General features: G+C 41.6%; 1 protein-coding gene across 4 annotated transcripts in view; it reads left to right on the forward strand.

Moving 5' to 3' along the window:
• Positions 1 to 16,440, forward strand: part of SFR6 (sensitive to freezing 6) — a 230,994-nt gene that overhangs the window by 32,511 nt on the left and 182,043 nt on the right. For all 4 annotated transcript variants that reach the window (XM_087680205.1, XM_087680204.1, XM_087680206.1 and 1 more), the window contains one exon: positions 6,435 to 6,536. In XM_087680205.1, the coding sequence (XP_087536331.1) occupies positions 6,435 to 6,536 (102 nt within the window). The remainder of the gene's footprint in view (positions 1 to 6,434; positions 6,537 to 16,440) is intronic.

Raw genomic sequence — 16,440 nt, forward strand, 5'->3', positions numbered from 1 at the left:
CAGTATTTGGACCCTTGGAGGCTGAGAAATTTCAGATTTCTCTATTGTAAACCCTAATTTGCAGGAGAAATTAGGGTTTAGTAGTAGCCTTGGGAAGTGTGTCAAAAATTGGAAGCTCCAAGACTTGGATTCTCCATCAAAGCAGGTGAAGGCCAATTGATTGCTTGAATCAAGGGGCAAATCAGATTAAAGACTTATTGGTGATTCATCACAGCAAGGGAAGTTGGAATACCGAAAGGGATTGGGAGAATCCCATTGTAAATTAACTTCTTCTTCAATAAAACTAAAGAAATATTGAAAGGGGTGCCAATTTCGGGGCCAATGGGGTGTGGATTGTCCAATATCAGTAGGCAAATTTGTATTTTTAGATTTACATTAATTGTTTGCTGTTGTAATTAAGTTGTAATCAGGGATTTACCACCCATCCATGGAAGGAAGGCTGGTTACATGGTTCCATTGCTGGGATACCACTCAATCCCTTGATTAGGTGGGCCTGATGCACCTGATTGCAAGCCAAAGCTTTGTGCTAGTGATGATTTTTACTCTCAGGTGAGAAATTACAGCAATATGTCTTCATACAGTGAGATGGACTCAAGGTGTGATGATGCCTCTCAATATGAATGTTCACATGGGAATGAAGGAAATGCAATGCTTGACCTTGGACAAGGCTCAGACCATGGACAACAAGCTAAAAATGTTGTTGTTGGGTAAGATGCACGGTCTTTAGGGCATAAGTGTTAGCAGAGTATTTGTCAGCTCATGTGTGAGTCTGAGCTTGATCTGGGCTGGGCATTTTTTATTAGGTATTTTAGGTATTTTTCTGGTGTGGCATTTTATGCCAGTGGAGCATTTTTATGCACCAGTCGGCCAGCATTAATGCTGTCCGACCAGCATTATTGCTCCCCACTTTTTCAGCCTATTTATACTCAGTGGCTCCTCCTCAGTCAGTCACTTCATTTCACCATCTGCAGACTCTGTGGAGAGAGGAGCCAGTGCCAGTGCCCACGCAGCCAGGGACTCACTGTTGTATGCGACTGTCTCGTGTTCAGATATATGGATTCCATTTCCCGTGCATACATCTGAGTTCTCATCTGTATCGTGTTCTTTCTTTTCTCTTTTTGTCTTGTGTTTCAGCAGTTTATTTCAGCACATGTTTATGCTTCCACCGCTGCTCCACTTCTAACATGGTATCAGTTTTCAGGATTTGTGTTTCTGCTGTGTTTTCTTGCTGATTTCAGGACTGTTTAGTACCCCTGCTGATCTGACGATTGCTGTTGCAGCCAGGCGACCTGTTTTGGGGCTGTTTTCAGCCTGCGTTTTTTGCAGTTTTGCCATCGCCTGCTGCCTCCGCACCCTTTGCTGCCTACGCACCCTCTGCTGCCTGCGTTTTTCATCTGCAGCTGCTGGCAACAGTTTTCTACCTGTTTTTCTCCAGTTTACAGCCTGCGTTTTGCTGATTCAGCATCTCTTGTGGCTGGGTGACTGTTACTTCAGGCCGTTTTCTCTGTTTTTGGCAGTTTTTGACTGATTTTTTGACTTTCTGCAGCAGATTTTGTCTTCTATTGATCAGATTTTGGGTTCTATTGCATGTGAACTCTCATTTTCTGTAGTCTGTGCTTGTGTTTTGGCTGTGATTCCTCTCTAAATTCCATCTCTTCTCTACTTCTCTTCTTATCCTCTCCATATGGCTCCTCCGTGCACTTCCACTGATGATAAGTTACATGGACCTGATTATCTCACATGGAGTGCTGTCATGAAAGCTTGGTTTGTGCAGAAGCGGCTATGGTACATCGTTTGTGGAGCTATTGCTCGACCTCTCCGTCCTTTTCCTCTTCCTGAAGACTTTGATGAGGACAACCATGAGGAAGCGGTGCTCACATGGGACTCGGACGATGCCCGTGCTTACTCGGCGTTGCTTCAGTGTATTTCTAAAGCGGTCTTACCGGCGGTTACCTCCTGTAGGACATCTCCTGAAGTATGGCAGAAGTTGCAGCAGATGTACGAGGCACCTTCCACCCTGCGGGCCGTCACACTTTATGGCCAGCTCCAGCGGATGAAGTTTGAGCCGAAAGATACTATTCAGTCTTTTCTTCTTCGTGTTACGCAGGTACAGGACCAGCTTCGGCACATGCAATCTGCTCTTCCCGAGGTGCATCTTGTCGGGACGGTTCTCTACAAGCTCCCCCCGGAGTTTGATGGAGTGGCCAATGCTTTGCGGGCGCAGACATCATCGACTCCTGTCAGTTTTATACATATGACCTCGATGCTTCTTGAGCATGAGGCATCCTTGAGATTACAGGGGTGGCTTCCGGCACATTATGGAGGTGAGGCTTATGTAGCTTCAGAGAGGGGTGACGGGAAGAAGAAGTCGAAGGCCCAGTGTTACCACTGTGGCAAGAAGGGACATTTGCGGAATGACTGCAAGAAGTTAGCGGCTTCCAGGAAGAAGGAGCAGAAGACGAAGCGGGATGCTGACTCTACCGATGAGTCCTCTCCTTCATCAGACTCCGACTCCGATCCTCCGACCAAGGTGAAGTCCAAGGCGGGGAAGGGATCCTCTTCTTTGGATCGCGGGAAGGGCTTGGTGGCCCCTTCCTCGGCTGCTTTCTAGTGGTGGTGATGAGGTCATCCCTCACGACTCTCTTGTGCCAGAGAGGGAGTGTGAGCGGGTGTTCAGATGGGGCAGCCGCACCTCATCTATACTTTTATACAGGTGCACAGGTTCCAGAGAGGGACGTCCCTGACGCATCGACTTCAGTCTGGTGGAATCAAATCCTGGAGCTGGGATTGACATCCAGGTTCATGATGAGCTGGTTATCTGACCGAGAGCGGGAGGCTTTCGTCTGGAGCTCACATGAGGGGACACTTTGGCGGTCTGGCCAATATGCGGGGACTCCATGGTCACATATGTTCAGAGGCATTTTTGACAGGATGGTCTTGTATACTCCTGCGAGACATTGGTGATGGACACAGAGACATGCTATGATCTTCTCTATTTTCAAGTGTTTGGTACGATCGACATCAGGTTCTCTCCGAGGCACCTTGGTGGTGGCTTGATCACCCACTACTTGGGTATCCATGGTTCTACTTGGTGGTTCTATGTTGTATAGTTTCTGATCCCTTTTCATTGTACTATTCTATTGTATCAGATCACTCATGATCTGAGAGAGGGTGTTAGCAGAGTATTTGTCAGCTCATGTGTGAGTCTGAGCTTGATCTGGGCTGGGCATTTTTTATTAGGTATTTTAGGTATTTTTCTGGTGTGGCATTTTATGCCAGTGGAGCATTTTTATGCACCAGTCGGCCAGCATTAATGCTGTCCGACCAGCATTATTGCTCCCCACTTTTTCAGCCTATTTATACTCAGTGGCTCCTCCTCAGTCAGTCACTTCATTTCACCATCTGCAGACTCTGTGGAGAGAGGAGCCAGTGCCAGTGCCCACGCAGCCAGGGACTCACTGTTGTATGCGACTGTCTCGTGTTCAGATATATGGATTCCATTTCCCGTGCATACATCTGAGTTCTCATCTGTATCGTGTTCTTTCTTTTCTCTTTTTGTCTTGTGTTTCAGCAGTTTATTTCAGCACATGTTTATGCTTCCACCGCTGCTCCACTTCTGACAATAAGGAGGTTGATGACCAACAAAGTGAAGAGGAATTTGATGACCAGTTCAAAAATTGGATGAGGACAATAGCAAATCTCTTTGCTGAATTGTCAAAGGATCCTCAATTTACCCGATTTTTGAATGCTCCAAAGAAGGACAGCAAAGGCAAGAAGAAGAAGACGTCTTCTACACCTTCCGGACAGCAAGATGCACCGAAGATAATGCCAAACTCTTCATTTGAAACTCCCAAAGATGCTAATGAAATGAAACAGTTGGTACCTACGGGGCAAGGAATGCAAATGCAAGGCCATCACGGAAGTGCCAATCCAATGGATTTTGGACGGCCAAGCATGTATGCTATGATGGGCAGCCAAGATATTTTGGTGAAAGCACGATTTTTCATGCTATGGTTGGACAAGGACTGCATATGGGAATGTATGGCACAAATCCCTATGCTATGCAGCAACTGTATGTTTCATTTTTAGATTGTACATATTAATGGTAAAAAGAATGTTGTGGCTGATGCACTATCACGTAAGCCACAAATTTCAGCCGTCAGCATGGTTTATCACACTGAGTTGGATGCCATGAAAGAGCAATATGTTGCTGATTCGGACTTTGCTAATGTTTATGATCAGCTTTGCAATGGCCAAAGGCATGAACACTTTGTGCTAAGAGATGGATTTTGGATGATGCATGGACAACTATGTGTCACAAAGCAAGTAAGGCCTAGAGTTATCTCTGAAAGTCATGTTCCTCCGTATGCAGGACATAGAGGTATTGATGCCACGGTCAAGGCAGTGGAACATTTCTTTTATTGGCCAGCTTTGAGGCATGATGTAAAACAGTTTGTTAAGACATGCATCTTATGCCAGAAGGTAAAGCATGATAGGCAAAAGATGCCGCGTTTACTGTAGCCCTTGCCTATTCCAAATAGGACTTGGCAGAGCATTCCAATGGACTTTATTTTTGAGCTTCCTAAGACACCTACAAGGAATGATGGGATATGGACTATCATTTGCAGGTTTAGCAAACAAGCCCATTTCATTCCGTTGAGGAAGAAAATAAAGGCTGATCTTATGGCACGATTGTTTTTGTAGCACATCTTTAAGTATCATGGTATGCTAGAGTTGATCATTAGTGATTGAGACCCCCAGATGTCCAGTTTATTTTGGAAGGGCTTGTTTGAGAATATGGGTACCACACTGAAATTCTCATCCTCTTGCCGTTCGTAGATAGATGGTTAGTCGTAGGAAGTAAATTCCACATTGTTAGATCTTTTGAGGCGCTATGTTTCAGACCCACAAGACACAGTAGGAGTAGTATTTACCCTTGGTTGAGTTTCCTTACAACAACACAGTGCATAGTTTTTCGGGCAAAGCTCCGTTTGAGGTGGTTCAGGGTGGCAAGAAGGTACCACCTATTCTGTAAACTAAGGATAAGATCTTTGAGGCTGATCATTATGTGGAAAACTTGGATGTAGCCTATGCAAAGATAAAATATGCACTTCAGAGAGCGCAAGAAAAGTAAAAGAGGGCAGCTGATTGCCATAGACGTGCTTTGCAGTTTGCAATTGAGAAGTTGATTGAGCACGGTTCTATTTATGGCGGTAGCCTCCAACAAGCTGGTGCTGCGAAAGCATGTGCAGACTGTCCTAAATAGACATGGTTATAAATGCAGTACAGTTTGTTGAAACATGGGCAAATGCCTTGATTGGGATGCTGTTTCTGCAGGGTTTTCCTCTGAAACCTCTGTTATATGCTAATGGTACGCGTCCTTTGCTAATGTATATTGAGAAGCGTTTTCTTTATAGATGTATCATGTGGCAAGCTTTTCTGCTTAAACACATGCAGATTGTCTTTCCTGTTTCTTTCAGAATATTCAATGAGATCTTCAAGCAAGTCTGCATGCTTTATAATTTCCTGTGATGCTGCAAGGTTTGTCAAGAATTCTATGAAGTTGAATGTTTGCCTTCGAAGCAGCAGCCATGCTTTGAAAAGGACAGGGGAATGCTCGACCCACGCTCTAGGTTTTAACAGTGTTGTTGCATTTCTTAGGATAATCTTGGTAAACCTTCCTACATTTACCCAAATTTTATTATCTCTTCTAGTACGGGTAAAAGAAGAATTATACTTTATAAAGTTTAAGTTTCCACTTGATTGAGAGTCTTTTGAACTCAAAAAAGCAGTAAAAAGGTTTTTGATGTTCAGATGATCAAATTGTTAGAATGTACAGTGTATAAACTTTAAAAGCACTTTATGTGACACATTTTACTTAGAGGCTCCTTGGACTTTTATGGGTAAGCATATGAGAATTAAAAATGTATGTTGAGATATCTTTCTGTAGGTATGGAGTTCATATAGTTGGAAGGTAAAATCCTTGGATGTTCATATGTTAGTAGCCTCAAGGCTGGAACCTGATCATCAAGTGCATCAAGTGGCCTTTCAGTCCAACATGTGTTAATGGAAGATATAACACTTACAGTATATAAGCAAGCAAATTCGGCCATGCATTGTTTGTATGATGGAGCATATCTCTTAATAGCATGGTATTGGTTGAGCTAGTGAGTAGTATGCAGTGTTGAATCCAGTGGCAAACTTGCCAGTTTAGAAATTATATCTTTTGTAGACATAGTTTATGGTTTAAACTTTCTTCAAAATTGCATGGTATTGGTTATGAGTTAGTGAGTAGTATGCAGTGTTGGATCCAGTGGCATACTAACCAGTTTAGAAATGATATCTTTTGTAGACACAGAGTAAGATATAAACTTTCTTCAGAGTCATTGTTTACATCGAGTACTGATGCTCAAAAAGAAAAATGCTGGGTGTAGGGTGGCTCAAATGTTGCTCATGCTATGAATTGCTGGAGCTGTGACCATGAATGGAGGCAAGATCAAGCAATCACTTGCAAGTGGCTTTCTGGAGTATCACCTGTAAGATTCATGCTCTCAATTTCCTGTGATACTTATAAATCTATACATCCCCCATCCCCGTGAAAAAAAAAGCTAATGTTTCTCCTTTGCAGTTGTCTTTTTTGTAAAGTCTATATATGCCGAATTTTGTTTACAAAATGCCATGGATTTCAAGGTGGTAGTTGGTAGTGGCTTTCGTCCTGTACTTGCCTCTTACAAGGAGTCACACACTCTCTTTTCTTCTCTGCACATGCTCCAAGTCTCCTTGCTTTCAGTCCAAAAGAGAGTGTATTTGACTCATCAGGTTTCCCTTCGAAGGCTACATAGCAAAGGCTTATGATTTCTTATTTCTCCTTCTTTTTTTTCAAAAAAGCAGTCATGCTGTTACAGCCTCTTTGACACAGAGAGAGAGAGAGAGAGAGAGAGAGAGAGAGAGAGAGAGAGATGTACAAATCATAACTCCCTTTGGGATTCAAAGGCTGGTTTGTGTTCCACTTGGTTATGGTGTTGCTTGTTGCATGTGACTGCTGTTTTCAGGTCTGATTGCCGTTGATTGTCCCAAATAGCTTGCTTTTGTTGTTGGTCCCTCTCTGAGAGGTCTAGGTGACTGTTGAACAGTTGGGTGGCAGTTTTCCAGCATCAGGCGGCCAGTTTTCAGAGCACATTTTGCTGTTGTGGGCTGTGTTTTGCAGCCTCAGCATGTGTTCACCATATTTTGCAACTGTTTTTGCCAGAATTGTTTTGATCTGCATGAATTTTGAATGGATTGCTACCATTTTTGACCGATCTGTTGATGATTTGCAGGTACAACTGATGTTTTGCCTGTTTTTAAGCCATTTCCATTTTAAAAAAACAGATCTGCTCTGTGGCAATCTGCATTTTCAGCCTGATTTCACATTAGAGCATGGATTGCATGCACCAATTGCTAGGCCTCTGTCATTACACTCTCATTACTTGTGTTTCTCTTTGTGTGTTTTGAACTATATTGCTTGCACTACTGAGCTCATGCTTTTGGGTTGAGTCTTGGCAACTCTCTCTCTCTCTCTCTCTCTCTCTCTCTCTCTCTCGCCACCTTGGAAGAACAAAGGAATGCATGGTAACAATGTGGAAGTTATGAATGCCACCTTGGAAGAAGAGGCAAAAAGACGGGCATGCGCACTCCACTTAAGAGTGGTTGGACTAGATGAGAAAAGCTTCCCAATTGAAGATGCTACAGCTCTTGCCACCAAAATTGGGGCTACAGATGTGACTTGGAAAAGAAGAGAGCCTTCCTCTTCAAGAGGATTGATCTCAAAGGAGAAAAGATCTACCTAGATGAAGACCTCACCCCAGCCAAGATAGCCCACAGGAGGGAAAATATGCCACGTGTTCTAGAGACACGGAAAGCAGGTAAATGGACTGTCTACAGAGATGGAAGAGTCATCATCACAGAGAAAAAAACAACATGACGGTGAGCGGCCTATGAGACCCTGAAGTTCACACTGTGGAATTGCAATGGCTCCCTTAAGACAGATACAGGTTATTTTGAGGATACTTTCAAAGGGATAGACATTGCTATGTATACTGAGACACATCAATGTAAAGACAACCGTCTACCTGATGTATATGGATATAGATGGGAAAGTGTATATCATCCTCACTTAGGCGGCCTGGAGGGACGAGGGAATCAGGAGGTGTGGCAATTCTATTTAGAGAAGAGCTCCGAGATACAGTCCAAGTGGTACATAGAGATGTAGAGGCAAGATACATGTGGATCAAGTCACGTACAAGTAGAACTCGAGACATGTATATTGCCATATGTTACTTTCCCCCTGCATACTCTAAGTTTGCCCCTAAAGAGGCATCCCCGTATACACCACTATATGAGGACATAATGAGATTCATGAGAATTGGGGATGTTCTACTAGCAGGAGACTTTAATGCACGCACAAGAAGCAACCAATCTGCTTTCTTTGACACTAGTGATGAGATGTTCAGAGATATTGTACTAGATGAAGTGGGATTAGTTAGATCAGCCCAAGGTAGAGAGATAACAGAATATGGAACACACCTATTGGCATTGGGAAGTGCACATGGTTTGGCCATCCTTAACGGGCTGCCACAATGGTCAAGATCTAATGGTTTCACATGTTGGAATAACAAGAAAGGGTCAAGCACAGTGGACTATTTGATTGGATCACCCAACTTGCTACCTGACATAAAAAGCTTTGAAATCTCAGACAGACCAATTGGATTAGCAGCAGACCATGCTATTCTAGCTTTCACAATGCAATATGGCATATACACGAAGCACAGCCACACATACCAAAATTACCATGCTATGATTTTGTGGAAGCGACCTCACACAATTACAACACTACTGTGCGAGATGCATTGAGGGAGCTAGACACACAGGCCTCTCTGGATGAGTTTACAGGACAGTTGGCCGAGATAATACACAACTTCAGCAGCCTACGCTTTCCCACACACTACACCGTCAGATAAACCTCCACGAGGTAATGCCCCACAGAATGGTTGGTATGATGATGAGTGCAGAGAGACACGAGCATGTTTTCAGCGAGAGGTGGCACTTAGCATATGTACACATAAGCATGCTCGAACACTCTTCAGACGATTGGTACGCAAAAAGAAGTGGGAATACCTGAGCAGACTAGAAATAGAAATGTATTCCATGTTCTTGGGACAGGACAGCAAGAGAGCATGGAAAAAGATGCATGAGAACCAGCCACCCCTACAGATAACTTGACCGGATGATTGGCATGGATATGCTTGCACACTCTATGATGTTCCTGGCCAAGAGCCTATGCCACTCCCCTCAACCTCAAGACCAGCAAATTGCAGATTTTTCACAGAAAAAAAAGTGAGGAATGCCATATGGAAACTGAAAAATGGAAAAGCTCAAGATCATGATGGTTTAGTAGCTGAACGCTTCACGCATGCTTGTGATATCTTGGCACCAACGCTGGCTCACATCTTTAATAGGGCAGTTTGTGAGGGATTTTTAACCTGTTGGTTAGACCATATTATTGTGCCGCTCTTTAAGAGTGGAGACCCCGCGCTACCTAGTAACTATCGAACTATCATGATCGCTGGCCAAAATATATGGCTCTATCGTGGAACAAGCATTGAGTGAATGGGCCGAGATGCATGGCTTGAGATCAAAAGGCCAGGCTGGCTTTAGGAGGGGATATACAACTCTAGACAATATCTTTACATTGAGGGCAATCATCGAAGAAGGCAAGGCATTCAAGAAAAAGATCTACTGCTGTTTTGTGGACTTTCGCAAGGCCTTTGACACAGTGCCACGTGCTAGACTCATGAGAAGAATGTAAAACATTGATGTACCTGTAGAGATACAGTGGAGTATCTATGCCTTGTATGAGATAGTGACGGGCAGAGTACGAACACCTGAGGGCATCTTAGATACAGTCAATAGCACCATTGGGGTGAAACAAGGCTGTCCACTTTCACCTACACTATTTGGGTTGTACATAGATGAAATTTCAGAATATGTGGATAGAATTGGTGGAGCCGGAGCAGCCTAGCTGGAGTGCTGATACCATTACTGCTTTATGTCGACGATATTGTACTTATATCTGACTCACCTGAGGAACTAAATAGACACTTGGATGCATTATCAGCTTTTTGCAGAGATAGAGATCTTAAGGTGAACCTTGGGAAAACTAAAGTTATGGTATTTAACACCTCAGCTGCTTGGGTGACAAGAGCTGAGCACCTGTTTACTTTTGATGGAGAGCGAGTGGAGATGGTTAGGCAGTATGTCTATTTGGGGGTCACATTGAAGGGACCACAGTTCTCTTGGAGAGAGACATCAGAGGCTCGTTTGGCAAAAGCATATGCAGCCTTAGGTGCATTGGAGAGGCAATGTGCTCACATACAATTTCATGAGCCGTGCACCAAATTGTGGCTTTTTGACACCCTGGTTACACCCACACTCCTATATGGGGCAGCTATTTGGGGTCCGAGTCTCTTTCACACGAGGAGACAGCCTTTGGGAGACCAGGATGGACCAAAGAAGGAATACTATGATGGGTGGGAGCATATGGAAAGACCACTGGTCATGATGATCTCACGTATGATACGAGCGAAGAGCTCGACCCCACATGAGATTATCAGAGCTGAGTTGGGAGCATCACCCATGGTGGCTGAGGCCTTGGTCCAGGCAGTGACTTTCATACATAGTCTATGGGAGCTCCCCCAAGATAGATACCCACGGCTAGCCCTGGCCTCTTCTAGACAACTAGTAGCAGATGGTGACATACATTGTTGGTATGCTCAGATGAGTACATGGATGAGTCTACATGGGCTACAGATTGACAGACTACCCCCCTTTGACTATAGCTTGGATTGCCCTATACTTGACCTAAGCCGATTAGAGCTAAACCATGTGATCAGAGCCGACATACTGAAGTTAGATACGGAGAAGACCTGGATCCGAACCCCCTTCCCTCATGGCACGAGGATGGCACACTACCAGACCCACTTCCTTCAGGTATCTGAGGATGGTTTCATCACCCGACCCAATTACATGAACGCACAGCTGCCTCATGGACTACGCACAATTATTGGTCAGATCCGCACCTCATCTCACCACCTGAAGATTGAGACAGGCAGATGGGAGGGTATACAGACAGAGGAACGCATATGCCCACTATGCAATAGAGAGCCAGAGACAGAGGAACACTACATCTGCCGATGCACTGTATATTATGATATACGAGGTAGATACCACTGTCTGTTTCGAGAGGGTTTTGGACCCCTGAGACGGATCATGCAGTTTGAGGTTCAGAGATGCTTGGGATTCTTCCTCTTGGAGCTCTAGAGGCACAGAGCAACAATTCTACGGAGTAGGAGGCCCCCACAGCTCGGCTCACATAGACAGAGAGCAGTCACTGACTTTTTCATTGATACACGACAGAGTATGGCAGATACCCACTATTATTGCCACACAGCCTATAGGAGTACATCATCATTGGACCTCATCTTTTGTAGGTGTCCCTTTGGATAGAGCAGTGGCACTTAGCCGATCTAGGCGCCCACGTCCACCCGGACGAAGGTCTAGACATCCACACCACAGACAAATTAAAGCCATCATTGAGCGCCATAGGAGACAGATGCCGAGACGCCTCAGCTATGTAGAGATACACCTCCTTTAGAGGACAAACATATCATTGATGGAGAGTGTTCATTTTTCTACTTTCACTTTTAGATCATTGACATGTTTTCCTTTTATAGTACACTATTTCATTTTTCAGTCTTATAGGCATGTTTTTTATCTTTTCTCGTTCCAGATGAGAAACACACCATCATTGTATGTATTGCTTTGGTCTCATAGGCCACATTGGCATTTTAGAGACGTTAATATACTCTCTCTCTCACCCCTTTCTTGATTTCATCTTCATTGTGTCTTCTCTCGAATGGCACCTCCATGTTGTGCTACAAATGATGAGCATAAGGACTTGACTATCTCACTTAGAGTGCTGTAATGAAAGCTTGGTTTGTGCAAAAGTGTGTGTGGTACATCTTTTTAGGAGCCATCTTACATCCTTGATGTTCTTACTTGGAAGATAGATGATGCTTGTGCATACTTTGCTCTTCTTGTTGCATCTCAAAAGAAGTTCTTTCAGCATTATCTCCTGCGGGACATCTTCAGAAGTGTGGGAGAAGTTGCAACTTTTGTATGAGACTCCATTGACCATGTGAGTTGTGACCACTCTCTATGGTTAAGTTGAGACTATCCTCATGTTCAAGGCGACTGATATGGTTCGGTCATTCCTTCTTTGGGTGACACAGACATAAGATCAGCTTCTTATGTTTTCTTTATCAATTGGGTGCAGACGCATTGGAGAAGCTTGCCTTTTGAGTCTAGAGAGTACTAGCTTGCTCTTGGGGATGGCCAACTTCTTGAATCCTTTTTGCAAGGGACCTAGGTATACATGTCATGAGACTCAATTCTATTATTCTAGATTTTATACACCTATAAAAAAAGAAGAACAGAATAAATGAAAATATTCAATGAGAGACCTAGTATACAAAATATTACTTTAGTCTACTAACCTTGATGACATAATATACTTGGTAGAAATTGCACCAACTACTCTCATGAGAGTTCTGATTGTGTTCTTTCTTCATTAGAAACTTTATCATCTACTGGTTGAAGGAGCAAATGGGTGAGTTGTCGGTTGTTTACTAAACAAAGCACAAAGGAAAAAAACATTTATGTCACTTTGTGCTTCATTCTAAATTGACTTATCTAAGGTATTACTTATGGATAGAAAACAAAGTAGAACTCTTATAACCAATTATATCTACCCTTTCGGAGAAAATTACTATCATGAACGGATATCATATCTCAACTATGTCCCTATTGTATGCACTAGGGGTTACTTTGAATGGGTCCGTTTCCCTCTTTGATTTCTTGGAAAGTTGATGTAGCAAAGCCCTAGCATAGGGAGTGGTTTTTTCTTGTGTCTCTCCCTTTTTCTTCTTTTAGATTTGAAAAAAAAAGCTTGTACAATAGCCTTATTCTATTCATCAATATGTCCTAATAGTAACAAGGTGAGGCTCCATGATGGCTTAAAAAAGATAAGAAGATTAAAGACAACAAGAGAGTGCTAGAGAAGGTAGATAGGTGAATGCTTGTCTTTATCTATGCACCTTTTAAGTATGCTCATAAGGAATTAGGAGAAGTAACGAATAAATTTAAAAATAAAAGGTATTGTAGTGATTGTACTTTTACGTGCTCTTTGAAAGTAGACAATGAAGTTCGCGCCTCTCTTTTTGTCTTTATTGTTTTACTTTCTGCAAGTCAGTGTGGTTGCTCACCTTGTTAGTGTCATAACATATAGTTGGACAAACTAAAGGTGGTTGTAGGAGTGAAGGAAAACATAGATGAGAAAGGAAATGCGAGAATGCAAGGAAGATAACCCTCTCTACTAGGACTTTGCCACATAATCTTGTCAAGAAATCGAAGAATAAGAGAGATTCATTTAGAGTATTTCCTAGCATATACAACAAGGACATATCTGAGATGTGACATCTGTCTATGACAATTATTTTCTTTGAGAACGTGAATACGAGTGATTGTAAGACTTTTGCTTTATTCTTTATCCAGCGGCGTAGAGCAGTATTGTTATGGGATAGGAGGCGACCCTAGTCTCATCCACCCCTCCAAAGAGCAATTACAGACTTTTTCGGTGTAGGTGAACCCACAACTACCCTGCTACTACCCTAGACACTACATCTCCTTCTGAGGGGCGTCATTGAGGGACATCATCAGGCGGCATCATAGTTGATAGAGCTACAATGTTACGCAGAGCATGATGCCCTAGAGTACCTACTCAGCAACATAGGTATGCCCATATGCGTCACATTTGCATCACGATTGCTCGTTACAGATGCAAATCAGCACACTGACTTAGTCGGAGGTAGCTTGTAGAGTCTTGGTGGATTCCATAGACTGAGGGGAAGATACTCTACACTCTTTTTAATCTTTTTAAACTTACTTTTTCCAGCTTTTTCAGTTTTCCATACTTCTCATTCCAATCTACCATGTAGACCTACACATAAATTTTCTCTTCTTCTCTAATGGGAGATGATGATACCAGCTGTATTAGTTATGGTCTCATAGGCCATTCTAGCCTTTTAAAGACATTAATAGATCTTATCTTATCTATTCAAAAGTAATATTCTAGATGAATGTAAATTTCAAATGAATTGCATAGAGTAAAAGAGTTTCTTTATATTTTGGTTACTAAATAACTAATAGCCCTTCCTTTTATCCCTTTGAATTAGTAGAAGATTAAGTGTGTGATGGAAAAAGAATGCAATCAGATGTTGTGATGAGTAGTGAGTATAGTTTTTGTTGAGTACATTATGTCATTCAAGCTAGTAGATGAAATGTATATTTAATACATATAGGTTTCTCATGGATTTCTTTTTCTCTTATTTTCATTTGCTTCTCTTTTCATTGGTACACAAATTCTTACCTTCTTTGTAAAAGGATCTTAGAAGTGAGCTTCTTCGGTAGAGAAGACACAATGTTTTAATGAGTTGGAAGGGACTAGAGCTATTGATAGATGAGGTATACTTTATATTTGTGTGGAAATTTTAGTCCTCTTATCGAAGATTTTGTTATCACAAGATAGTGATACACACTATTTTGCACATTAGGTATATTTTATTGTATTGATATATCCATTCTTTGCATACCATTTTAGCCTTAGTTTAAATGGTCAATGGAGTTGTTTAGATTTGTAGGTAGAGTAAGATGGGGTGCCTATAGTTTCTTTATTTCTAGGTTAGACTAATGGCTTATATTAAAGCATATGATTCCACACACATATACATATATATACATACATGCATATATGCACATGTGCATAGAGTTTTTTTTATAAACCACTATTTATTATGTGATAAATATACAATTAAAGACAAAGTCTTTTCCAAGGAAATTAAAAGGCAATGGTACGGCGGTTACTATATCAGGGATTTGTCTTTAGTGTTTGAGTTCTGTGTATTTCAATTGTGGTTGTACACTTAGTGTTTTCTTTTGCAAATCCCTAGCGTATCTCCATATATTCATGTCCTATTTATAGGCACATGTATCATTGAACTGTCTAGTGTGGCACCTTGACTCTTGGGTGGTGTGCATACACTAATAAATGATACAAATAAATCCTTTTTGGGGTTGTAAATGAAAACCAAAATAATAAATAATGGAATGCAATGAACTTATTGACTTTAGTATCTCAACAAACGTAACTCAGAGACAATGAACACAAAAGTTGAATGAATAAATGATGAATAGATACAATTCTCAATGTAGCAAACATATTATGCAAGGTGAAAACAAACCCATATGAGAGAAATCTAAATCATGCTTAACAATAATCATACAAAGATTACCATACCTAGTGATGAAACTAGATATAGATATGAAATAATTGAATACTCTAGAATGCATGGTTCCTTTTAAGTCTAGATAGTCCAAAACACCCAAAATGTGGCCCGATTGAAAAAAATAGAATATGTTGGATTCAAGGTTAAAAATCTACCAAACAGCTAGAAGGAATTTTCAAATTGTTGTGCAAAACATCTAGCATGTAATTGTTAAGAAAGTTGATCAAGACAATCTCTTGTGGACCTTGAGTAGCGCCAAACAAGAAGTGAAACAATCTCGATAGCATATGAGCATCTCAAAAATTTGGGTGAGATAAGACAAGGTTTTACTAATTTTAATCCCATTATAACACTTATATTATATATACTTCTCAAAAGGACTAGCTTTTAAAGGCAAATTCTTTTTCCAAAGCTTACTAGGATTTAGTTTCCATCACTAAAAGGATTTATTCAAATACCAAAGTACATTATGAATCCTAGAGTGTTACTTTTGATATGCTGATCCAAAAGTTTGTTAATTGGATTTGGAGGAGACAAAGGCTGAACATACTCTAGTAAGTTTTGCGTTTCCTCCAAATGCACCTATGATTTATACCATGTCTATGTTCGACAGGCTTGTGGAAAAGAATGTACTCAACTTTCATAATCAACAATATTAACCATATAGGTTATGCCCTATTTCAAAAGATTATAACCTTCTACAAGTTTTCACGCCTATGTATGCTTTCCATTCACATAGAATTTCCTTGTGATGGTGACTTACCACAACACTGAATTTGTGATAGTGCCATTTTTCAATCTTGTATCAAATGTGTTGAAAATGGAAGGCTTGTAAATTTCCCTTTAAGAGTAACCAAAACCACTTCTCAGCGATCTATAATCTAATCATATGTCTTTATACCATATTGATACACGTGGTAGCCAACATGGTTGACCAAGTTGTTATTGCTCAAAGAAGATGGTCGACAAAGTGACCTTTCTTATACTCTTAATCAACTCC

The sequence above is a fragment of the Lygodium microphyllum genome, chromosome 6 (genome assembly GCF_053477565.2).
Source record: "Lygodium microphyllum isolate KBCC chromosome 6, Lygodium_microphyllum_v1.1.10, whole genome shotgun sequence".
Classification (NCBI taxonomy): Eukaryota; Viridiplantae; Streptophyta; class Polypodiopsida; order Schizaeales; family Lygodiaceae; genus Lygodium; species Lygodium microphyllum.